Below are 24,578 nucleotides of genomic sequence, written 5' to 3' on the forward strand. Positions count from 1 at the left end.
TTAGTGTTATTTTCGGTTTTAGTAATGTTCATTCCACGAAATGTAATTGTTATAGGGACCCAAATTCCAATCCTACGACTCCCTCGAGTGTGCAACTCAAAATTAAGAATCGTTTGTCGAGCTTCTTATACTTACGGTAGGCTTACATAGATGCAGGATCAGAAAATGCCAGGTCTTTTTTTGTTACAGAAACCACATTTAGTACCATTCTTGGATATTCAGTACTAATACTGATTAACATTAAACATTTTTTTTGTGGTTGTTGATGATAACATCATAATTTATAGTTACAGTAAGTTGTACAGTAGAACTTTTTTTTTCATTCAACTTCATGTATCGAAAAGGGTTTAATTTATCTTAATTACCGTATTTATTCGAATAAACACCTCGTTTTGAATAAACGCCTTCCTCAAATAAACGCTCCCATAGAACATCACGAATAAACGATCCCCTTCGAATAAATGCCCCCAGGTCCTTTATTCTTATAAATACGGTAACCTTCTAGATTGGTTAACTGTCTTTAGTCACAAAATATTATTAAGGACGAGGAAATAGATGGAGGGATACTGCCAGAATCACCGAGAATAATTATTTACCCAATTTGTAGTCGCGTGCAACGCGACTCTACAGCTCACTATGTCGGTCGGTTGGTCGGATGGTCATCGGTAAACACTAACTCAAATTTGAGCACGCGACTGCAGCCATGTATATTGCCTTGTTAAACTACCAACTCATCAAAACAAATGTTATTATAGATCAACTAGGCTAAAATACTGACCTGAATGAGTACATTAAAATACAACCGACCTAACATTTTCCCCAGTGTCCTAATCATTTGTTTAATCCATCAAAAACAACATGGCAACCTTTAGGGAGTATTAATATATCGTTCAAGCGAAATCTCCAATATTGTTAAGTTTAAAGATGACAGGCTAGGTCACACAAACTTTGTCACTTCACAATAGGTTACCTATTATTACTGCTCCCGTTATGAGTCTTTCTCTTTTAATAATCAAATTAGGTTAAGAAATTGAAATCTGAAAGTATATTTCTTTGGATGATGTTGTTTCTGATTAAGTGCGGTAAGGGAACATGCTTTCATCATTAAATTCACACTTTCACATTCTCGTCCATAAAGAAGTGTTTAATATCTGTTTTCATTGTTCTAAAAGTTTCTAAAACATCATGGTACCAACGAACTCAGTATATCGGTAACGTGGAGTAGGCATTGATTCCAACTTGAAGTTGTTGTTTTTTGCTCAGCTAAAGAATTTGAAGTTTATAGATGATATACATCTAGGTCTAAAATTAGAAAGTTTACACTTAATTTACATATGCTCCTCTGGAAAATCTGATTGGTCAGAAATGTGAACGAGGTGAGCACGAAAGATGATCTTTTTTTAAATGATTAAAATAGTGGTTTCTAGTTGTCGGGATTTTCTTGCATAAACCTTTTTCAAATAACATTCCCTCTATAGGCCTAATGTTATCAAAGAATTTTCTGCAACTTCTGCTTTACGAGGTCCCTGAAACCGGTAATTTGTATAAATGAATTTACAAATTCTTATTTCTGATTGGCATGATGCAAGTGAATTACTTGCGTTTGTACATGGAAAAGCTTGATATGGTGGTCATCGGGGTCGAATCGTTTCACGTGAGGCTGTCAAAAACTAAATGTGATATTTTTAGTTACCCATCTTAATAACACTATGTTAAGATCGCGAACTTATTTGAAATTAAGTGACAAAACTTTCCTTATTGATTCTAATATAATATAATATAACAAAATGTACTTGTTTGAATGTGTGAACAATACAATGTTCAAAAACAGTTAACATTTTCCAATTGTTTTTATTGTTATAACCAAACTTTGTCCAAATGAAATTATATAAGTTTCAAATCAAATAGAAAGAAAAATTACAATATCTAATTCAACAAACATTTTAAAATTCTCTTATTTAATTTATACCAGGGAAGATTGAAATTACTAATTTAAGAATTTACAGGTTTAACTTAAGTACTATAGGCCTACTGGTGGTAGCTGTAGTTGATCGAAAGACGGCAATGATATAAATGTAAAGCCTCTGTTACCCATTTAAAGTTAATCCAGTCACACCCCGTCAAACTGCATTTCCTGTTAAAAACGAAATTATCCACTCTCTTTTGAATCATTGGGAACCTGTCAATGTTTGAATGAATAGGTAAGTTACACCATATGTTTATGGATAACATTAATAGCAAATTGTTATTGTTTCTGGCCCCGATTCAAATACACCTGTTGTGTGGATAAAAAGCAATTGCATTTTATATGTTTCAAACAGGCTAATGTCATTTTATTACACCGGGAATTTTACATACACAATTTGGTTTAAATTTGTTTGTTTCTTTTCTTATCTAGAATGTATAAAAGTTAATTTGAAGCATATGTAATAATTTATAGTGTTTTATTAGTTAGTAACCAAACGTATGTTCTGATGAAAGGCGGCCTAGCTAAAGTAAGTTTTATATTCTATGTTCATCTCCAGGAATTTGTTATCACTAGTATGTCATTAGGTAGCTTTCGATTTGACGGTCGCCGACTGACAACCAGCCTAACCTAGGTCAGGTCGACCAATGAAGAGGAGCAAGGACAAACGTTCCATAAATCCCGCAATGCATGCGCAAACTGAACTAACATGACGTAGTTTGGTCGTTGAAATCGAAAGCTCCCTAATGTATATGCTTGTGACATCTTTATTATTGTATAGAACAAACTATAGTTTAACATTGTCAATCATTTATTATGCTTAACAGTTTTCTTTTAGCCGGTGTAGATGTACAGTATTTAACTTCTTTCCAGTGTAATCCAATGTCTTCTTCAGACTGTAAAATTAGATTCTGCTTATGTTAAACCAGAGATGATTTCCTCCTGGTTAGAGATTAAGCTTTATAAGCCTGATTTAGGCCGCTCTAGGCTTGAATAATTATCATTTATTGTTATGGAGTGAGCAACAGAGCACTCGTACAACTTTTCTGATGGGGAAATTTTTATTTGGTTTGACTACAAAATTGAGTTAGGCCTGGATGTTAGATTTAGATCTGTATGCCATGTACCATACAACTAGACTTGCTGCTGTTACTATCACTTCTGTTCTCACCCAAACACCAGTATTAACACCCTAAAAAAAGAAAAGGTAGATTTATTTAGTATTGAATACTTTTATTCTTATTTTGCTAAATGACTTTTGTTTTAAAAAACTTGTTTCTTCAATTATCAAAGTGTTTTACCTTGTGTACAACTGGGATTGTAATAAGAGGTTTAGAATCGGTTTTACCATCACGTTGCGCCTATAGGAAAGACAAAAATAATTTATGCAAATTACTATGCAAATATATTATTTTTACAATTTTAATCGAAAGTTTATTGTTACGTTTGATATCTACCTTTCTCATAGCACTAAATCCTTCTTCATCATAAATTTTGACATTATATTCACCGGCTTTGGCTGCATCATGTTCTTCAACCCAACTTACCTAAAAACAAATCAAAATTTATTTATTAAATATGTATCACTTTAGTTTCACAGATCAAGAATTTAATTGTAAATAAATACACAAATGACTTACTTGGTACTGATTATCCCCAGTTCTACCAACCGGCATTTGATTACCATTTATATCAGCATTCAAAAATAAATTCTACAAATAATAAAATAAAATTATGTTTAAATTAAATATTGAATTGTTTTATTTATTATTTGATTGTTTATAAACAAACGTTTGTACCATAGCATAGAGTATTAAACAACCATGAATCAGTGTACAAATATTACCTTAACTTTATTTTTACAATCCAATGTAAATTCAACAGTGAATACGGTTTTTGTTGATGTTATCCCATCTGTTGTTGTATAAAATTTATTTTTTATTTTTGCACCTTCACATTTTTGCCCTTTAAAAATAAAATAAAAATTTGATTAATAGGCTAAAAAAATTAACGTGAATAACATTTTTCTCGGCTAGGCCTAGATGGCACCAACTTTGATCGCCGGTCGGGAGGCCTATCTCCCGTGTGCGGTATGAGTCGAAACATCGTCCTTTGTCGCTGTCATTCTTTTCTATTTTTGACATAATTAGTCAAGTTATGGTGTGTGTTAAATGCAACTATGATATTACAATATAATAAATAAATGTAATCATACCTGATACTAGAAAAGGGATAACAAGAAGGATGCTAAATATAACTAATTTTGCCATACTGATCTGGTAAAAAAAAACACCAAAAAGACGTGAAAACCGAAAGGACACGTCGCATCATTCTAAACGATGAGGGCGCTAATTTGTTAAAATTACAATTTTTACATAAAAATGCCTAATAATATCCATATTCTTAAGCGAATAAATTTATTGAAATACAAATTTAATATTTTTAATTTTTTTATAATTTTAAAGGATTATAAAATGCACAGTTTTTTAGCCTTTTGGAATGTATTATATTATAGTTTTAGTTGAGACTGTTATTGTTAAATAATGGCTGCCCCCATGGCATGGGTCGGTAGCGATGAGGGCGCTAATTTGTTTGTTAAAATTAAATTTTGTACATACAAATTTTTAACAATATCCATATTATTAATCGAATACATTTATTGAAATACAAAGTTGACATTTAAATTTTATTCACTGTTTTTTAGCATTTTAGGGTGTATTTATTATAGTTTTAGTTGAGACTGTTGTTATAAAATCATAGCTGCCCCCCTAGGTCTAGGAGGAGGCCTAGGCCTAGCTAGGTTGGTAGCATAGTCCGAACAACGCGACGTTCCCTGTACGTTTGCACACAAACAAGACGTCGAAGGAGTACAATGTTTGCCTGAAGTTCTTGGGTTATTCTAATATAACTGACGGTATATACAGTGTATATTTTTAATACCACTATATATACACTTTACTATGGCTTCCGATGATAATAAAAAACCTCTTTCATTTGGATTTTCAAAGAAAAAGAAGGAGACAAAGATTCTTGAACAAAAAAATGGTCTAGGCCTAGGCCTAGAAAGCAGTCTTGGGACTACAGGTAGTGCGAATGAGCATGACTTAATTACATCTCTGGAAGGCAAAAGGGTTGTAAGGTAAACAATGGAAACATTTTACTGTAGCTAGTCTAGGCTAGACTAGACCGTATCATCAATAGTTAAGTTAGTAAGTAGTAGTGTTGGCCCACCCAGGGAGTTTACAACTCTCTAATAAGACTCCCTGTGTAGGCCTATCTCAGCTAGGAAAGTAGTAGTAGTGTAGATATAATAATGAAATAGGCTTATCCTAGTACTATTACTACTAGGCCTAAGAAAAAAATGTAAATAAGATAAACAATAGAATAGGCTGAACTGTTTATTGTTTATATATTTTATACGTAAATGCATAACTTTACTAATAATATTAAATTTCCACTTGTAGTGCTGTTCCCAGAGAAGAACCTAAGGAGTTGGTGATACCATTATTAAAAAGAAACACTTGGTCAATTGGTTCAAGATCATTGAAAAAGCCAAAGTTAAATGACAATGCAAATCCTGAAGAAACAAATGACTCGGTACCCAATTCATCTACTAATGAGAAAATAAAGCTAGAAGAGGCTGCTGTTCAGGAAATAATATCTGGTGTGTGTTGTCGTCCTACCATGAATTTATTATAAACATGATAATAATATTACATTACTGTATAAAGTAGACAATAAAATTAAATGTTATGCTTCTATTCTTTTTTTAACTTTAGATACAGCAAAACAGAATTTGGAATGGGAAGATAGGGGTAATGAAGATATGGGGATGTCCATCCCTCTACTGATGCGGAACAAAGTACCAGATGGATTTGAGACTGATGAGAAGTTAGATGTCTCCATACGACCTGATGAGGTATCGAAATCAACATCAGTGTCATTTGATCATTACCTGTGTTATCCGTTAATCCTAATTATTTTTAATCTGTTTTAAGATCATTTTTAACTCTTCAAATATTTAAATAAAGTGCTTATGCAAATAATTTTTTTGTTATGTTATTAGGCAACCGATGCTAATTATGATGAGGTTCCTATCACTCAGTTTGGATTAGCGATGCTACGAGGAATGGGATGGAAAGAAGGTGAAGGTATTGGAAAAAAAACAGAGTGAGTAATTAGGGAGGACAAAGTCTGTTCTAAAGTACCTTAAAAAGTTCATGGAAAAAAGTTTAATTTAAAAATGTTTTCTTCTTTGTTTCAGAGTAGTGAAAATGTTAGAACCTAAACCTAGGCCTAAAGGTCAAGGGTTAGGAGCAGCCCCTAAACCTCCTGAGTTATCAGGAAAAAGAAAAAGACCTCTGAAACCAGGAGAGAAGAGGCCAGAAGAAGCACCACCAGTAGGATATGCTAAAGGTGTTGGTGTTATAGTAACCAAAGGTCCGCACAAGAATATGTATGGTAGAGTAAGTGTATTTAAAAAATTATGTTTACCGTTTTACAGTTAGTCTTTTATTTTTAAATGAAATTTACTCATTCCTTTTACTTTTTTTTAAAGATTGAAGGAGTAGATGAGGACAATGCACAACTTATATTAAAACTTGCAATTGGTGGCCAGACAGTAACAGTTAGCCAATATGTAGCGAATATTGTTGATGATCATGAATACAAGAAATATGCCAAAGACTTAAGTAAGTCGTTTTTTAAAAAGTGTAAGGCTACAGCAGTAACTTCAATTATTAAATGCTTCCTTCCTGTGATGATTTTATTATATTCATAACAAATATTTGATGACTTTCTTATTTTGTCAAATTCATTAGTTTAAGTCTGAGGAAGTTTTAAGCACACTGGAATATGCTTTGAAATTTTAATTATTTTTATTTTTTATCCTGTATTTAGCTATGTATTACTAGCTTTTTTCTAATTCTTTTTAAAGGTAGATTAAGTAAACCAAAAGATAAAGAACAAGATAAAGATTCAAGAAATGAAGACGTGTCAAAGATAAGAAAAAGAAGGGAAGAAGAAAAGTCTACTGAAGAAAAAACACAAAGACATCAAAACCAAGATGATGATTATGAAAGAAGACAAAAGCATAAAGAAAAATATAAAGAATCCAAACACAGAGATGATAAAAATAAAGACAAATATAGAGATAGTAAATACAAAGAAGAATATAGGGACAGTAAAGTAGAAAGTAGACACCCTAACAAAGATAGAGAAAGCATGCATAGAAGAGATTACTTTGATGAAGACACACATAAAAGTAAAACAAAAGAAAGGTGTTGTTATAATTATTAATTTTTCAAAAAAGTAATTAAAAATTGTGTTTAAAATTCCAACTACTGTATATAAATTCGTTTTGTTAATGTTACCATATAAATGATATTGTAATATTCTTTGTAGATCTAGTAAATCTTCACATTGGTTACAAGCAGATCTAAGAGTGCGATTTATAGACAAGGTGTACAAGAAGGGTAAATATTACATGTCAAAGGTCAACATAGAAGATGTTGTAACTCCAGATCAGTGTACGTGTAAAACTGATGACGGTTACCTTATATATGGTACGTATTGGGTAATTAGTCGTGTTGTCTGACTGCAAAATCCTGTCAACTTGACTTTATAATCTTCAGGAAATACAGTAGCTACTGTATAACAAATTAAAATATTGATAGTTATTTGCTGTTTATAATATGCTTGCTTTTATCTTTATAAAGATGTTTTGGAATCGATGTTAGAAACTGTTATTCCAAAAAGTGATCCTGGACATATAATGATTGTACTTGGAAAACATAAAGGAAAGGTACAGTAGTTATACATACATGCTATATCTCTGGCATCTAACTAAATTACTAGGCTATATAATGTACAGTAATCAATTTTTTCATGGACAATGAAAACTTTTCATATACGCCTACATATTTTTTTCTTTTAGCTTGGTATAGTCATAAAAAAGCACAAAGATCGACAAAAAGTGGATATCCAGCTCCTCCAAGACCGAGATAAAATTGTGCATTTAAATTATGAAGAAATATGTCAATATGCTGGCGATATACACAACAACGAAGACTTTTAGCAGTATACACATTTTTGCAGAATTATGACCTCTAAAGTCAAATTTATAGTTTTATATGTACATGTGTATGTGAATAAATTATATGTAATTACTGTATTGTACTGTATCATTGGTTTGGTTTTTTTGTAAACGCGTAGAGCAATGTTCAATTGAGAAGTACAGTATATACTGTATATATATTTTTATACACAGTTTACCTAATTGTATTCACAAGGATAAATAAATAAAAACTGAGTGAATGAAATGTTTGGCAATGATCAACCATGGGATTTGGGTTGAACCAGAGAGAATTCAATCTTCTCTATGTTTGAACGCCACTTTTTTTGTTTACGAACACGCCCAGTCTGCTGTAGCGCTGCCTAAAAACAGAGTAACAAGTTATTAACAAAACAAAGACAATGCGTGAAATTCTTTTGTTTTCTTTATTTTACATTGAAAAGGGCCACTTATGAGTCAGTGTTGTAATTGTTAAGGGTCTTCTTTTTGTTTTGCCATTTTGTTAGGAATACCTTTCTTGGTACAGTAAAAGCTGACTCTTGACATTATTCAATCATAATATTATTGTACAGTAATAACATGGTAGACCTCCATGATAGTACTGTACTGTATATTGAAATGATATAATAGTGGTACAAGCAATAATCTTGTACAATAATATTTATAGTCAAAATTTGAAAGAAATATCACCTCAGTAAAGGTATATATAATCATATATATGAGTATAATTCTCAAATATATTATTCGCCTTATACTCATCATCGGTGACTTTAAAAAATAACAAACACACAAAACAAACATGCAAATGGTAAGAGGAGCACTTATTCAGTTTGAAAACTTTGGTTCACATGTTCTCAAATTGGAGAAGAGATTCGATACCAAAAAATGTCGTCAAAAATGCTACAACTCAAACCAAAACGATTTACACGACAAAACGAACACACGAAAATAAAAATAAACTAATAACAATAAATTTCAATAAAGAAAATAATCAGACAACACACACACACGTCCACTCTCTGTCATGCCTTAAAAAAAAGTGAATGCGATTGTAAACAAGCTTAACCTTTGACATTTTCTCACAAAATATTGTTTATAAATCTAAACAAACACACTATAAAATATAACTTTGATAATAAATGTTTGTTTAATAAATAAGTGTTGTCGATTAGTAATTTTATTTGGGAACCAATTATTTCAAAATAATATTATCAATTTTTAAATTTATAATATTAAACATTTTTTATAAATCATCAATAAGCGATATCGGCGGCCTAGCGCGATTGCCAAGGCAGAATGTAAAACAGTATTTGTGCGAACCAAACACACACGTGTGTTATTGGTAAGTTTCCGGGCTGAAATCTCATTTTTTGTAGTTTTTACTTTACCAATACATATTTTTAAAGTAATTAAGATAATTCAAATAAGTATAAGTTGTATTCTTGTTAGGATGGACTTGAAATAAGTCGGCTAGGCATGCAAGTATTACTTCTAGGCCTACTACTAATATCCCGGCCTCTAGCTAGCTAGCTAGGCTATCTGGCCTACTAACTAGGCCGGGAGGGCTAAAATCTAAAGCCTTTTTACCGTGAGTGTCTCTCCGTCCGTGTCAGTTAGCAGGCATACAGTACTAAAGTACACTACTACTAGCCTAGAAGCCCAGGTCTACTAAGTCTTAGTAGGTTAGCCTAATTTTAATCCATATTCCATAATTAATAGGCCTACTGTAACCCCTAACTAAACTAACTACTGAAATAGTAATAATTAATAGTAATATTAATAAGGACATTTCTCTGATGGAATAAACAATTTTCTAATATATTATCTCATCTTTATTTTGTGGTATAGTACTAGAAGAGATGGCAAAGAGTATCAGAAGTAAGAGGAAAAGAAAGTTAAGGAATATTAAAAGAGTTAGAAATGCGCCAAAAGAACTACAAAGACTTAAAAAATGCCTCAACATGGCAGGTGCAGATACCGAGCCAAAAAGATATGATTGTAAGTTTATGCTCATAGTGACATATTATGATTTCTTGTTTACTTTTTGTTTACATCATACATCAGAGCAATTAATTATTGAAGTAAAGTTATAAACTGTATGGTTTTGTCTTTTTTTGTCAACTGATGATGAACTTGAACCAAGTAACAAGAAATTTGAGCTTCTTGCTCACCTATATAAATGACTACTTTCTTTATTTATTTTGTTTAGTTGCGGACATACGAGAATTAATCAAAAAGGAGGAAGTAAACCAAGCTACAGGTTCTCGTTATAATCTTAGTAAAATCCAAGGTTACAATTATTTTGGAATGGAGGTACAGGAAAGTATCGAGGCTGCACCAATACCTTCTGTGGCGAAAGGAAAAAAACCAAGGCGTAAGAAAAATAGTATGGATGTGGATGAGAATAAAGATGGAGGTAGGTTGTGTAAACATTTACAAAGCACACCCAGTACTGTAATAGGATCTGGGGGATTAGAGGGGTTGGGGAATTGGGAAGTTCAGCAATTAAAATTCACAATTGTTAGTTCCTCAGCCCCTATTTCAAAATCATTAATCTGTCACTGAATCATCGCTGGTACTATTTCATTATAACTACTGTGTACACTACATGTTTCTACAGATGATGATAATGAAGATGATGATAACGCAAACATGGAGATTGACTCAAAACGAAACGTAAAAACTTTGAAGAATGAACACGGAAACTATCCAAAATGGATGAACCACAGACAAGTAAAGAAAATGAGAGCAAAAAATGCACATGGTAAAGTGAAAAAGAAAAAAACAAACAAGAAAAAGATTGCTTGGTAAATTTGTTCTGTCCGGTGAATTAAGAAAGAGTCTCTATAATAACTATAATGTACTGGTGGTTTTAATCTATTTGTTGAACCAATGTGTTGCTTTAAATGCTTAAGTTTGTGATGTTGTCTTGTACATTTAAGAGTAAGAAACAAATTAGGTGTCGGCTTTTTCCAGTAAGTAAATAAATAAACCTTCAATACATCAATCAATCATCCAATTATACACAATTACAATTTATCTTTGGAATGTTTATCGTTTTACACACACTTTGCACTTTACAATTTCTTTGGCATTTATCATTTAAATCATTTGTATTCAAAATTAATATTTAAAACTAATCAAATAAGCAATATAAAAATACAGAACTTAGAGAAGACAATCAACACTTAACAAGGAAAGTGAGAATAAGTGATTGATCCAGATTCTGCACACTGCCTTAGTTTAACTATAGATAGGTATGATAAAATCTTAACATTTAGCATAAAATAAATAGTTAATTACATTTATACATTGTATTTATTTATATATACAATAAATATGTGTAGACCACCAAAGTCTATACATTATATAATTGCTAAGCCATATTATTTGTGTTAAGTATTGTTTTCGATGTATTCCTTATGAAGAATACTGAAATTGTGTAGAAGATGCCTGTTGATGACTTAACGTTGAGATAATATGCTTGAACCTTTCTTGGATGATAGAATTCTTGGAAGACTACTGTAAAAATAATAACGATAATAAATGTCATCAATATTATGTGTCATTTTTTCTGTCAATATGATTCTGCAAAAATTATTCCTTCTTTAAGATAACAGTTAAAGGCATGAAGGAATTAGTTTAGGCTGAACTAATTTCTTCATTTTTTAAGCATATAATATTATTATGTTTTACCGTGTCGGTGTCAGTGATTCGCGTTTTAACAAGTCTCCGTTCTCAATGAAAGATTTGATTGGTTTTGATGGTTGTTTCTTTTCATAAGCTTCAATGAACTCTCGCCTTAGTGGTAGCCCAAGAGGATTCATGTCGCGCTGCTGACTGTTATCATTTTTCTGCGTATATTTTTCTTCCATGTTCAATGGATTATCGATTATGTTTTCATGCATCGACAGAAATAAAGGTATATATGCCATGTAGTCTATGAAAGATATCTGAAAAATAAACGAAAAGAGGATATTTAAATGCTGAATTAAAATGCAGAATTGATAATTGTCATTGAAACATGAAACATTCCCCTATCGACATGTGTTCGTTGGTAGGTACAATTATAATGCAACTTACGTCACTGTATTCATTTGGTTTCATTAATTTCATGACGTATTGCTCCTGTGCTCTATTTAACCCGCCAGCTCTCAGTTCAATTTGTAATGATTCGGAAGTGATATGGTTGTCACTTCGTTCAGAATTCACGTTACAATAAAACATCGCCTGCAAAAGTAGTAGAATGATAAAGATCAAATAAGTTAAAACTGCCTCAATATAGATTTATTTTAACGACATGTTTTGGGCATAGCCCCCATCATCAGGTGAAAAGAATTGTAACAAAGGATAACATATATAGAATGGTAATATACTAAGTCAGGAATAATAGGCATTATTAACTTAGAAATAGTGATTTCATTTTAGTTTACATTATCTTATTAGGGAAATGGACTGTAGATAATACATGATATATATAGTCATATATTAAGTACAGTATTGGCTTTAAAGAATCATAGGCCTACTGCTGTATTTTGTAATATGGTTCTTGTCTTTTAAACACTGCAATACTACGTACCTTGTATAGTTCCATTTTACGTTCTATATCCATCAAATCAGATATGTCAATTAAATGTTGACTGATCGGGCTGTAAGTAAAAAAAAAATTAACCAAAAAGTTAAGCATGTATAACGTTGGCAATTAAATTATGTACAAGTATTGTGGCGTAAAGTTATGCCAACTCACTCCATTGTGCACATTCTTTCTCCAAGTGCAGCCATAACTGAAAACATTTTGAATGTAATCATTGAATGTTCGTCGATATTCAATACCTAGAAAATAAAAACGGTTACATTATAATAACACTTTGAACATGTTTCAGTCTGCCTTTCCATATTACAAACTTAAGATCATAGTCATCTTGGTCCACGTCTTTGTATCGTCAAGTTTGTTGTTTGTTTATTTTTATTTACCTTGAGGGCGTATGCAAGTTGTTTGGGTTTAAGTGTCTGTAAAGTTGGTATCCCTTCGATTGCTCCCTTAAGCTCCTGTAAAATAAAACAATTGGCATTTATGTTCCTAATTGAATCAATTACTATCGTAGGAATGATTAGTAAAGGTGATAGCATTTGAAAATGAAATACGCACATTTAAATTGATGACGCAATTGAAATCGTCATCCTCAACAACAAATGCTTTGCCGTACGGATCAAGCTTTCTTTTTGCCACAAGTCTAAAATGCGATATGTAATCTATGGAACTATCTGTAGGAGGAGAAAAAAAACCAATTATTAATTTGTTTTACAGACATTAGAATGATAAAAAGTCGATGGACGTGCAGGCGAGATATATCGTGGATGTGACATATTCTAAGAAAAGATGAAGATGAACCAGAAAAGGTAGGCTTTGACCGTTACCTCTTTCATCAATAAATATCGCTCTTTTGTCCCCTCGTTGTTTGTAGTCGTTCAGTTCTTCCGCTGTTGTCAGTACATCATCCAAATGTTTTTGGAGAACTTCACCATTTTTGCGAAAGGCATGCAGTACTTTCTTGATTCCAGTAACTGGAAAAAAATCACACCATTGAGAAGGAAATATTATTGAGAATGATAATAAATGTACGTTTTCTTATTATAACTACTGTACCTTGCCAATAAGACTACTAGGCCTACTTACATTTTACTCGGCCACCTTCAGTTGGCGTCTTTGGCGGCGGTGGTGTTGGTTGAAAACCTCCCCACGATTCATTTTCCAATATGATAGTCTTGGGATTAATCAGTAACGTTGGTTGTGAGACCAGTTTCCCATCCTCGTCAATAATTACTGATTCGGCGTCATCATCATCATCTGCCGCCACTGTTCCATCCATCTTTAGACGAATTTTACCAACGAATTTGCCTGCGGCGCGCATGCTCTGTGGGATTTTCACTCGAATTCTGGTACCATCTGGAGCGGTTAGTTCCAGCATTTCACCTATGATAAATAGGATAACAGTTCGAAAATTGTTACGCTATTATTGTAACTGTGAGACGGCCATGCTTTTCTTATCTTATTACTTAATAATCTCAAACTAAAATTGTAATGTTGCTAACATAGTGTTCATTTACGCTTGCGAGTATTGAAATGTTATTTATAATCATCTCCAAATGACTCACTTTTGGCTTTGTCTTTTTTGCTTTTTCCCTTGCGAGGTTTGTCTTTATTTCCAAACCTGTAAATGCAAAAGTACATACAAATTTACATTTATTCAGTTACTTTTTTCCAGTGTATGATGCTTAAAATTCAGTGAATGTTTTACTTACACTCCATCGTCCGAACTGTCATCGGATTCGTCACCTTTTCCTTTTCTACCACCTTTCTTCTTTTTGCCTTCTTTTAATTTCTTGATTACTTTTTTAATTTCTTCGTCTCCCATTTCGTCAATATCTACTTCATCTTCTTCACTATCAGACCCGTGTCCTGCCTTTCCTCTATTATAGAGAATATTAGAATAAATGATTGACATACAATAATATGGAGTTTGCATCATTACATTATAATTCATCATCCACATTTTGACAAAATACTGATTTAACAATTACCTTTTATCTTTTAATCGGATTTTTGCTTTCAGAATATTCTTTGATAATTGTCTCTCGTCCTTTAATTTCTTTTTCTTCTTCTCTTTGACTCTCTTCTTTTCTCCTTCACTTAGATCACTGTCTATACCACTAATTTCGTCGCTGTTGACACTTTCGATTGAACTAGCGGAGCTCATTCGTTCCATCTCCTTTTTCAGTTCAACCACACGCCTATGAAAACGAATAAGTGTCATCGTTACATAATGTATTATATAATTTCTAATTATTCAATTAATTCTCAGCTCTCGTACCTTATTTGAGTTTGAACCAAAGCAGCTGTACCCAACCTCTTCAACTTTATTAACTTATTTTCAAGCAATGTTTTTATTCATACCTCCGTTTTTCTTTTTCCTTCTTTTTGGCTTTCCATTCTTCTTTCTTCTTCTCAGTTTTCTCCTCAAATCTCTTCGCTTTCTTTGCTTCCCTTTTCTGTAATTTCTTTTCTGCTATTAAAACTTTCCTCTCCTCATCTCCTAAGTTACTGTCTACGTCAGAAATGTCGTCACTACCTACACTGCTGACGTCACCAACGCTACTTACCGGGCTCATCTTGCCTCTATTTCTATCAAAGTATTAACATAATTTGTTGATTACAAATATTGAATCTAAGAAAGTTATTTATTTGTTTATAATTTAAAGTAATAAAATTAGAACCTACTTTCGTCTTTGTTTTTTTTTCTCTTCTTTCTTTTTCTTTTTCTCCTTAATCTTCTCTTGTTTTTCAATTCTTTTTGTTTCCCTCTTTTCTTCTCGATCTTTCTTTCTTACTCCTTCCTTTTGTTCTTGCTTTTCCGCCTGTTTCTCTTGTTTTTTCTTTTCCTTCTTTTCTTGTTTCAGTCGTTTCAATTCCTCTTTTGTATAGTCGCCTTCAATACTTGATAGATCACTACTATCAACACTACTAACGCTACTGGCACTGCTAACAGCCGAGCTACTCGAAGGGCTGTACATTGATGAACTGTAATATAATAAACAGAAAACTTTATTGATATAATTGTCCTTGTTTATTTTATCATAGACCTATTTTAGTTTCGGCAAAACGCAATCGTCACAGAATGAAGGTTTGGAAAATCTGTCGCCTGCGTTGCGCGTATATCTTGCGATGCAATTTCTTCTTAGTATGAACAATGAGTTTCTCTGTTTACGGCTTTTAAAGTTATAAATTGTATATTATGTTAAAAGTTGATTGTTTGTTAAATATTAAAACTTACCCGTCGGAACTGGACTCATAAGAAGAGTCGCTGTCATATCCCCCAGAACCTATGAAATAAAAGTATATAACGTTTTATTTAATTCTTATAGATAATTTATTCGATGACTTGAATAGTTGATTTAATATGTAGATGAAATAATAATTGTATGGTTACAAATCTGGAAGAAGACTCGGTATTATAATAGTTTAAATTAATTAACAACAAGTTTGATAGAAGATAAAGAAAGCAATAGACAAACAAAGTGTACTACGTGTCCAAAAGTGTGTCAAACCATACAACCACCATGTGCAAAAACCATCTATTTGTGCGGTGTGTACCATCTATACCTGACATACCGTGAAAGCGAAGCTTTTTGCTTGAAACAGTGTGTTGTGCTTTTGACTTATCCGAAGGTTTGGTGATGGATAAAGAATCGCTAGAAAGGGAATTATTATCCCCGTCATCTGCATTACGACGTCGACCCCACTTTTTATGGCGTCGACGTTTTCCGTGATTACCATGTGATATAGTTGAGTCTTCTGACGTATTAATTTCGTCACCGGTCTTTTGCGCTCGTTTTCCTTTACGACCTTTTTTCTTCCGTCGCTTTTTAGGTTTACCGTCTGAGTCAAGAGATTTTTCGCTGCTGTCTGTGTTGGAGGAAGAAGACTCATCATTCGTTTCATGTTTCCGGTGTCGACGGCGCCTTCGTTTTGGTTTGCCGTCTTCGTCTAGTTCACCTTCCTCATCCTACGTAGATGGGGATATAACAGTAGCAAGATTGTTGTCAATGTATGTTCAGTTGTGATATTGTTTGTGTGTGAAAGTTAACTATTAGATAAAGAGAATCATTTGCCAGAAACAGAAATTAGAAAGCTTACTGAATACGATGCTGATTGGTCCGATCCGTCATTATCGCTATGTTGTGATTTTCTTCCTTTTCGTCTCCTTCTCTTTTTACTTCTGTCTTTTCCCCCATCATGTTCGTCTTCATTCGACAACGTTGAGTAATCACTAGAATGACTACAGTCTCGACTTCTCTGATTCCTGCGACGTTTCCTACGTTCGCCGTCCTCGCCAACTTCAGATACACTACCAGAACTGTAACTACCGTCGTCGTCTCGATGGCCACCGTCCCTTTTGTGCCTTCGGTTTCTTCTACCACGCCCTTATTTAAGTATTAAACATGATAATGTTCCCGTACTTCCACAAGTGGGAAGAAGCATTAAGGCAGTGACAACGTGTTATTACAACTTGTGCAATCAGAAAATAATTAATTGTGAAGAAATGATTTTATCACAATCAGTTACAAAATACAAACCATCCGAAAAAGGTAAAGCGGCGACAAATCTGAAGGATGTTTAGTAAAAACAGTTTCATATAACTGTATGATTTATGTATTTTTTATAATTTTTTTTGGCATGGTTGGTATTTTGGTAACCAAGAAAGTTTAGCTTTAAAGCTAAAGTAGTTATGACGTCAGAGCCGTCATCTGTGTGTGAATACTTAATAGTGCATCATTAAACTTACTTGAATCTGTACTGTCGTAACTACTTTCATCTGAATATGACTTAGAGTGGTCGTTCGAATGGCGTCTTCGGTGCCGTCGACGACGACGTCGATGATGACTCCCATCTGTTTCATCACTTCCACTAACACTTCTTTGCGATCTGGAATAATATAGATTAAAGAAGTAAAATGATATTCAGTTGTATTTGATTGAAAGGAAAATGCCGTTTTTAACTAAACTAAAAAACAGTAATTTAAAAAAAAAATGCATACCCACTTCGCCGTCGTCTTCGTCTGCGCCGCCTATTACCATTTCTTGATTGTTCTGAACCACTCGAATTATCACTGTAACTCCGGCGTCGTCGACGTCTATTCCTACGTTTGTTTCCTCCACTACTATCATTATCATCATCACTGTAATCACTAGATTGGCTTCTTCGTCGTCTGTGACCGTGCTTACCATGACGTCGATGACGTCGGTGTTTGTTGACCTCTCCGTCTTCATTGTCGCTTTCACTGTAACTGCTAGAGTGTGACCGACGCCGCCTTCGTCGGGTTTTTCCATCTAAAAAATAAATAAAATTCAAATACTATTCACACATAAGCCTACATCGAAAACACCATAAAAACATTGTTAGTAAATTAACACTGTAAGCAGTGAATGCAGCAAAAAAAATGTATTAGCTTACCATCTCTACTCTTACGACGCCGTCTACGAGTCTTTTTGACGTGTGTTGTTCCTCCGGCACTGACGTATGACTCTTCTGAAAATGAGGAACTTCGATCACGACGACGGTGTCGCCGACGACGACGGCGTCTACTTCCGCCTCCAACGCTTCCAACACCGCTTTCATTGTCACTATCGTCTCCTCCTTTCCCATCCCTGAAGTTTAGAAAAATCGATTTTTTTAATAGTTTGTTTGTATATTTATTGATTTTTAGTTGTAGTGATAACATGAAATTAGAACGAGAAACCATCATTTTGAAAAGTCAGACATCATGTGTTATTAAAAAGTCCTAAATTAACGCACAATATAATCATATATCAGGCTACTATATCGTCACACAAACTCTGGTTCCTTTCATCGTGAAATGTAATTACCTTCTTCTGTGTCTACGTCGTCTGCCTCCTTTCCCGCCGACAACTTGACCTTGCCTGACACTCTCTAAACTCTCTTGGTATGCACTGTCGTTTCGAATTTTATGAACTGTTGAAAAATAATTAATTAACTGTAAAAATTCAAGTTTCATTTGCCATTTGGCATCAAATGCGAATGTTGTTTCAATATCGAGGCTTGTCTCTATAGTTTATTTCATTCCCTACGGACTAGCAATTGAATGTGGCTACTTTAAAAAGTTGTGCTATTCTATAACCAATACAAATAATACTCTGTACCTTCGACATATGCACCATCTTCGTTCACAACATATTTCTTCTTTGAGCTAACAAAATCTTCAAGTTTCTGGTCAGCGCTGAGACCTAGTATTCGCCTGGCTGCTACGTCATCTGTCTTCATTTCTTGGTACTCGTTCTCTGTTACGTACACGTACTGTTTGATTAATTTCCCGCTCTTTGTTCGTACGTACGTCTTCACTTTCCTTTTTTCTACAAGTATAAGAATTTTAATTATCAGTTCGTTTAAGATCATTTTTAAAGTAATGATTAACTAGTTGATCAGTAAACTGTAACAATAATATTGACCGTAGTAACACGTTAATATTAGTATTATTTCAGTGTAAATAGACCTTTCAATATTTTTAATCTATATTTATATATATATATAATTTGAGATAAGCTTGGTTCCCACTAGCGACGCAACACAAGGACGTAACGCAACGCAAGCGTTTTAACCAATGACAAGCGAAGTTATAGACAGGTAGCAATCACAAGCGAATAAGCCATCGCTTGTGATTGGTCAATTCACTTGCATTGCGTTACGTCCTTGCGTTGCGTCGCTAGTGGGAACCACGCTTAAGGGAAAAGGGGTTTGCTATTGTAAAACTCGTTGGTGAACTGATGACAAAAAATGCCAAAATGTGTGTAATACGTGTAGTTCCATTTTAAAGCGTTTTATAATACTGGCAGTGGCCCAATTTTATTTCGTATGAAATGTAATCTTACGTTGTGTTGCTCGAAGGAACGTCTTGTGTTCTTCTTCCTCTCTTAGTTTTGCTAGCCTTTTTGCTGTCACAACCGCTTGTTGTTTCGATTTCTAAAAGCAAAAAATATATAGCCTTAAACTTCGGTTTAAAAATACAAAGGGATTTGCACTTTATAAGACTATCTCATAAGTGCTTCCGACACAGCGTGTAAATGATTGTATTGATTTAGTATCTCCTTAAATCAATATTAATGTCACATAATTAACTTGGCTTCTATTCGTGTCCAAGGCTCGTGAATTAAATGTATTCAAATATTTAAATACATTAATATTAAATGTTGAATTGTAAATCAAATACTTACATCTTCGATGACATCTAAGATTTGTTTAATATACGAAAAACTGTGTCTGAATCCACCTCCAACACGCACAAATTTATGCTAGAAGAAAAAACAAAACAATACGTTTAGTTTACAAATTTGGACTAAACATACCACGTGTTACCGTTGCAATAAGTAATATTAAATATAAAATAAAATGGTACGATGTGCTCTTCCCAAAACAAGTTAAGCCTAGATATTGTTGTAATCCAGGCCGGTTAATATCGATTAAAATAACAATTTACGGAGGACATACAAATTAGGCTAGTCAGTAGACCTAGACCTATTAAGATGAAATAAAGCGCGTGGCTGTTGTCATAGTGTTGACCTTGCTAAAACAATTATGTACCACTCATATCTGATTGTTATCCCAACATAATTACCAAATGTCAAAACTTAATAAAAAATTAAAAAACGACTGTATTTGTTTGATTCGAATGTAATTAGAGAAGTCCCTGGGCAGGTAACTACCAATCAGATTGCACATGCAAAACTCTCCCTGTGGGCCAAGTACTCTTTATCTTAATATCCGTAATACTTGTTTACGAGTTGAAAAACATGAATAAATCTGGGGCACTAATTCCCAAAATCGCCACTGTGTACATAACCGATGTTCGGATGAAAAAGAACAATAGAAATGATAGACAATATAATTTACTTAAGCAGTAAATGTCAATACTATCTTAATGTAAGCAAATACTGTATACATCATTTTTGTTAAGACAAACTTTTTTAATGGTTAAAGCTTATTTTACTGAGTAGATCCACATGTACACGTTTCAAGCTATGGTTTGGAGAATATTAAATGACTATTCTTTCGCGTTTGAAATTGTGTTAAAATGCTGATAATGAACATTGATGTAATACATTGTCTATTTATCCTTAACCATTTATAACATTTTATCTATTCACCCTTTCGCACGCTGAATGATCAGTTTTGAGTTGGCATCGGAAACAGTCGTCTGGACCAAGGCTCTGTTGGAAAAAAAGTTTGAGTGTAAATAGAGATGGCTGTAGAACCAGGGAAGAGTTAACTCTTCCCTGGTAGAACACAATGATTAGATCGATTCTAGCTGATATTGATTTATATTCTGTAACATTGACAATACATGTTACTCGTCGTCGTGTCTATATTACAATGTATAACCTATGGCTTTGTCGATATCGTCAAAAAAAATATACAAATGGCGTTCTCGTCTTGTTTCTTGACGCCGCCAGTCCCATCGCCGCCGTTGTTCGGATACATTCGTGTTCACATAGCTAGTCGCAGTAGTCTGTTCATTTTCATATTGTTCATATTTATACGAATTGTGAATTACACAAACAAAATATCCTTACACTCTTTTTCTTTTCAAAACGTGGTCTGTCTCTTGGCGCTCTTGTTTCTATTGGTGGAGACGACACAAAGCTAATATAGCGTGTTACCTGTTCCCCACGAGAACTCTAAAATATCAATAAAGAAATGAAAACAACTATAAGCAACATTATATTTCTTAGCATGATTATAAATTTAAAAAGTATTCACAGTGACTGTAAACATAAGCACAGTGAAGTTTCTTTTAAATGTATTATTGTTATTAACTTGTTGCAAAAATTCCTAAATTTATAGCGAGCTAATATATCATTAATACTATATATGCATTTTAGTTAGGCCTATGTAAACATTGTGCATTGGTGTATTTACTTTTATGTGATCGTCACTACAATAGGAGGTAATCTTTCACACTCGTGGTCCCCGAGAGGAATCATTACAGGTCAAGGAAAATGACCCCCACGTTTTGTCATGACGACCAAATAATGTCAACAGGTAGATGTTAACATGAATGTGTCACATGTGTTAACATTAATATAACACACTCGAACATGTAAACAATACATTATGATAGATTGAGAACAGGTGAAACGATACCACCATAAATATATATAACTTCCTCTGTGTCGTCTAACCATTAGGCCCTTACATCTTTGTTATTATCAGTAAATTTTATAATGATGATAATATTTATTTGTACACTCCATTTACACCGTGGCACTCAACACCTTACAATGTACTAAAAACTATGAGGATATAAGAACTAAACAGATATGTGGGACATCCTCGAAAGGACAAATGTAGATATACAGGGTCTTGGGATTTTTGCGATGAAATAATGTTAATCTCTTTTATTCAATTTTTATTCAAGCGTTTTTATTGTAGGAGCCTGTTTCTAAAAAAAAAAAAAAGTGCCGTTTTCGGTGAAAACGGTTTATAAAAATAAAAAAATTGCTCCATGGAAACCGTTTTAAAAACTGATGTTTAATGATCGAGACTGGAATCAATCGTGTTTTTTAAACCGTATCTAAAAATTGGTTCTTTTTTATAAGGACCCGTTTCTGCTGACAAGAGTCTTTCAAAATACGGTATTTTAAATCCATAATCAGGCCTGGGAATAACTTGTAGCGTTGCCAATTGTTACGTTGTAGACAAACAAAGGCGACACGACTTTCTATTTGCAGGTTGACCTTTAATGTTTGGTTAACAAAAGGTTAAGTTTTAATCTAATTAGCACAGTTTTTAATTGCATGCTTAGTGTACAATGTTGCAAGACGCTACTTCGTTGTAAATATTGTAGGCTAAGCCTTCAGTAATTGTATTTTGTAGCTTCGGTAGGCCTCATCTTAATAACATTTCGTAGTTTGGAGTTTTAAGATTTTTAGTTTTCCGGGAATTTTTTTCCAAAATCCTAATATTCACAAATGAAAAATGAAAGGTTTTCGAACTTTGTACTCACCGTTACAGAGGGATGGATTGCTGGAAGTCGTTCTACGTCATCAAGTGACGTTCGACAAATCATCTCGGCTATATCAAGTCTTGAAACTCCGATGTTCATTACATCTGGAAGATTAAATACTCAAATTATTATATCGCTTTGAACTATAAATGAACTCACATTAGGAATTTTGTGAAATCGCGGTAAAATTTAGATAGAATTAAAAATAGAGTCGATTCTATTTTGATATAAATTCAAAGTAAACATTTTTTTTTGTTTTCTTTCCATACTGGCGTTTCCAATTATAGAACACTTATTAATCTTAACTGTCCGGTCAATAATTGTGGTTCAAACATAAGTTACAAAACCAATGAAAGCACTAATGAATATTCGAAATAGTCGTTAATAACAACATTTTATATTTACTTTAATAGTGCTTTAATTAATTTGATTAAACAGCAGTTTAAATAAATAAAGACATCTGGTTCATTTCCTATCGCAACCACAGTTTATTTATTTATTGTTGGTCAAAGAGAGTTGTAGAATCGTAAGGTAACGGATTCTCCTCCTGTGTGATAGCATTGTTGCTGAACTATGACAAATATATTCTTGCTGTTTTAGTAAGAAATTGATTGTAATAGAGATTTAAAAAATTGCTCGGAGAGCCATGCATCCAAGAAAGTATTCACACATGGCAGTCTTATAGAATTTTTTCTTTAAAATGTTAAATTAACATTATTTTTTAATAGTTTTACGTACCGAATACATCGGGTAATTCCGGTGCGCATTCTAACATTTCTGGTTGAAGTAGCATCGCCGAGGAATTTGAAATACTTCCTCCTCCCATTCCATTAGTTCCCCCTCCTATTCCATTACTTCCACTTCCCATTCCATTACTTCCTCCTCCTAGTCCTTTACTTCCTCCTCCTATTCCATTCTTGTTGCCAAGAGGTGGAAACATCTGATCACCCATAGTTTCCAAATTAAATAAAAATCCCCCTAAAGATATATCATTTCGAATTTAATTTACAGCCGACGAAAGCATCGTAAAAATCGATGTTTAAATCTTTCCGAGCATTGTCAGGCGTAATAATGATATGATAAAACTTCTGACATTCTCAGACCTAGTGCGTGTATCTACTGTCTATGAATGCGTGAGTTTGTTTCCTTAGGCCTATTTCAAATCCCTACAGTATCGGCTATTTTGCGTGACAATTGGCTGGCTCCTTGTTTGATTAACTTGTTGTTTTGTTGTCAATGCGGATGATTTAAACTACGCTGCTAATCTTCTGTCTTTTGTTGTTAGTGATTACTGACCTTCGTGTATCTTTTCATCTGGTAAATGATGGCGCTTTTTAAAATAATGTTTGTCTACTTTTGCAAACTTCGCAAGACAATAGACATAGTGCATTCTCGACGTCTAGATTTGTCTATCTATGAATTTCCTATTAATTATATTCATATATATTTTTGTCATTTTGTTTTGTAATTGTTATAAGGAATCGTCATAACTTCTATTGCGTATTAAAAATGTTCAAATAAAGTTTACAGTCAAAGCCCATAAATATAAAATGGACCTATGTATAGGTCCATGGATACAGTATACAGTACTTTACAAAATAGATCTACTATACAAAATCTTAGACTGTAGAGGGGGGGAATTTTATTTTATTTTTTAATACTGAGAATTAGCATTACAGTACTCTGTACTGTAATTCTTTGTGTAAATCATTAATTATTTTTCTAAAATAAATGATACAAATTAAATATTCGTTTTCCGTGCCCATCACTGGGCACGGAAAAACACATTGCTTCGGCTAGTGTATTGATTGATTGAGTCACTCGTAAAATGTACTACAGAACTAAAAGTAATATCCGAGGTATGAATTGATGACTAGGAAATTATTTCTAATTTGCTGATAATTTTTGTTGCAGGAGATAAAAAACATGGAGTTATTACCTACACATGCCTAACTTGTTTACA

The 24,578-nt window shown here is 33.3% G+C and overlaps 4 protein-coding genes across 5 annotated transcripts; 2 read left to right on the forward strand and 2 right to left on the reverse strand.

Annotated features, from left to right (window-relative positions):
- Positions 1-2,427: 2,427 nt before the first annotated feature.
- Positions 2,428-4,295, reverse strand: LOC140058578 (translocon-associated protein subunit delta-like). The gene is made up of 6 exons (XM_072104257.1): positions 4,182-4,295; positions 3,813-3,931; positions 3,607-3,678; positions 3,424-3,513; positions 3,268-3,327; positions 2,428-3,158 (listed from the first exon to the last, which is right to left on the reverse strand). The coding sequence occupies exons 1-6, from the start codon at positions 4,234-4,236 to the stop codon at positions 3,054-3,056; spliced, it is 501 nt and encodes a 166-aa protein (XP_071960358.1). The 5' UTR covers positions 4,237-4,295; the 3' UTR covers positions 2,428-3,053.
- Positions 4,296-4,762: 467 nt separating this feature from the next.
- Positions 4,763-8,122, forward strand: LOC140059525 (G-patch domain and KOW motifs-containing protein-like). The gene is made up of 10 exons (XM_072105461.1): positions 4,763-5,105; positions 5,431-5,630; positions 5,746-5,885; positions 6,033-6,136; positions 6,231-6,432; positions 6,525-6,657; positions 6,903-7,245; positions 7,370-7,530; positions 7,684-7,769; positions 7,902-8,122. Exons 1-10 carry the CDS (start codon positions 4,927-4,929, stop codon positions 8,040-8,042), a joined length of 1,689 nt encoding a protein of 562 aa, XP_071961562.1. The 5' UTR covers positions 4,763-4,926; the 3' UTR covers positions 8,043-8,122.
- A 1,184-nt stretch (positions 8,123-9,306) lies between these two features.
- On the forward strand, positions 9,307-11,524 carry LOC140059533 (protein LLP homolog). The gene is made up of 4 exons (XM_072105469.1): positions 9,307-9,381; positions 9,888-10,037; positions 10,249-10,455; positions 10,660-11,524. The coding sequence occupies exons 2-4, from the start codon at positions 9,899-9,901 to the stop codon at positions 10,848-10,850; spliced, it is 537 nt and encodes a 178-aa protein (XP_071961570.1). The 5' UTR covers positions 9,307-9,381; positions 9,888-9,898; the 3' UTR covers positions 10,851-11,524.
- LOC140059524 (uncharacterized) lies at positions 11,433-23,603 on the reverse strand. Of its 2 annotated transcripts, XM_072105458.1 has the most exons (28): positions 23,354-23,603; positions 22,616-22,719; positions 21,183-21,287; positions 20,757-20,819; positions 19,827-19,904; positions 19,485-19,575; positions 18,759-18,968; positions 18,465-18,570; positions 18,052-18,245; positions 17,636-17,927; positions 17,384-17,523; positions 16,735-17,021; positions 16,372-16,603; positions 15,872-15,920; positions 15,319-15,618; positions 14,995-15,222; positions 14,622-14,831; positions 14,343-14,510; positions 14,196-14,251; positions 13,717-14,013; positions 13,458-13,604; positions 13,189-13,304; positions 13,014-13,088; positions 12,787-12,872; positions 12,619-12,688; positions 12,123-12,269; positions 11,736-11,992; positions 11,433-11,561 (listed from the first exon to the last, which is right to left on the reverse strand). In XM_072105458.1, the coding sequence occupies exons 1-28, from the start codon at positions 23,565-23,567 to the stop codon at positions 11,504-11,506; spliced, it is 4,380 nt and encodes a 1,459-aa protein (XP_071961559.1). In that variant the 5' UTR covers positions 23,568-23,603; the 3' UTR covers positions 11,433-11,503. The 2 variants fall into 2 exon arrangements, with proteins under 2 accessions (XP_071961559.1, XP_071961560.1); XM_072105459.1 differs by lacking the exons at positions 16,372-16,603; positions 16,735-17,021 and having other exon boundaries at positions 23,354-23,602.
- Positions 23,604-24,578: the final 975 nt, after the last annotated feature.

The sequence above is a fragment of the Antedon mediterranea genome, chromosome 9 (assembly GCF_964355755.1).
Source record: "Antedon mediterranea chromosome 9, ecAntMedi1.1, whole genome shotgun sequence".
Taxonomy (NCBI): Eukaryota; Metazoa; Echinodermata; class Crinoidea; order Comatulida; family Antedonidae; genus Antedon; species Antedon mediterranea.

Bases quoted from the DNA above. Each gene is read 5' to 3' on its own strand.
- LOC140058578 (XM_072104257.1), bottom strand. From the start codon at position 4,236: ATGGCAAAATTAGTTATATTTAGCATCCTTCTTGTTATCCCTTTTCTA. The intron at 3,932-4,181 runs GTATGATTACAT...TTATTTTTAAAG, and splicing joins TATCCCTTTTCTAGTATCAG to GGCAAAAATGTGAAGGTGCA. The intron at 3,514-3,606 runs GTAAGTCATTTG...ATTTGTTTTTAG, and splicing joins CTGGGGATAATCAGTACCAA to GTAAGTTGGGTTGAAGAACA.
- LOC140059525 (XM_072105461.1), top strand. From the start codon at position 4,927: ATGGCTTCCGATGATAATAAAAAACCTCTTTCATTTGGATTTTCAAAG. The intron at 6,658-6,902 runs GTAAGTCGTTTT...TTCTTTTTAAAG, and splicing joins GAAATATGCCAAAGACTTAA to GTAGATTAAGTAAACCAAAA. The intron at 7,531-7,683 runs GTACGTATTGGG...ATCTTTATAAAG, and splicing joins TGACGGTTACCTTATATATG to ATGTTTTGGAATCGATGTTA.
- LOC140059533 (XM_072105469.1), top strand. From the start codon at position 9,899: ATGGCAAAGAGTATCAGAAGTAAGAGGAAAAGAAAGTTAAGGAATATT. The intron at 10,038-10,248 runs GTAAGTTTATGC...TATTTTGTTTAG, and splicing joins CGAGCCAAAAAGATATGATT to TTGCGGACATACGAGAATTA. The intron at 10,456-10,659 runs GTAGGTTGTGTA...ATGTTTCTACAG, and splicing joins GGATGAGAATAAAGATGGAG to ATGATGATAATGAAGATGAT.
- LOC140059524 (XM_072105458.1), bottom strand. From the start codon at position 23,567: ATGGGTGATCAGATGTTTCCACCTCTTGGCAACAAGAATGGAATAGGA. The intron at 19,905-20,756 runs GTGAATAGATAA...TTTTTCTTCTAG, and splicing joins ATCATTCAGCGTGCGAAAGG to CATAAATTTGTGCGTGTTGG. The intron at 11,993-12,122 runs GTAAGTTGCATT...TTTATTTTTCAG, and splicing joins AACCAAATGAATACAGTGAC to ATATCTTTCATAGACTACAT.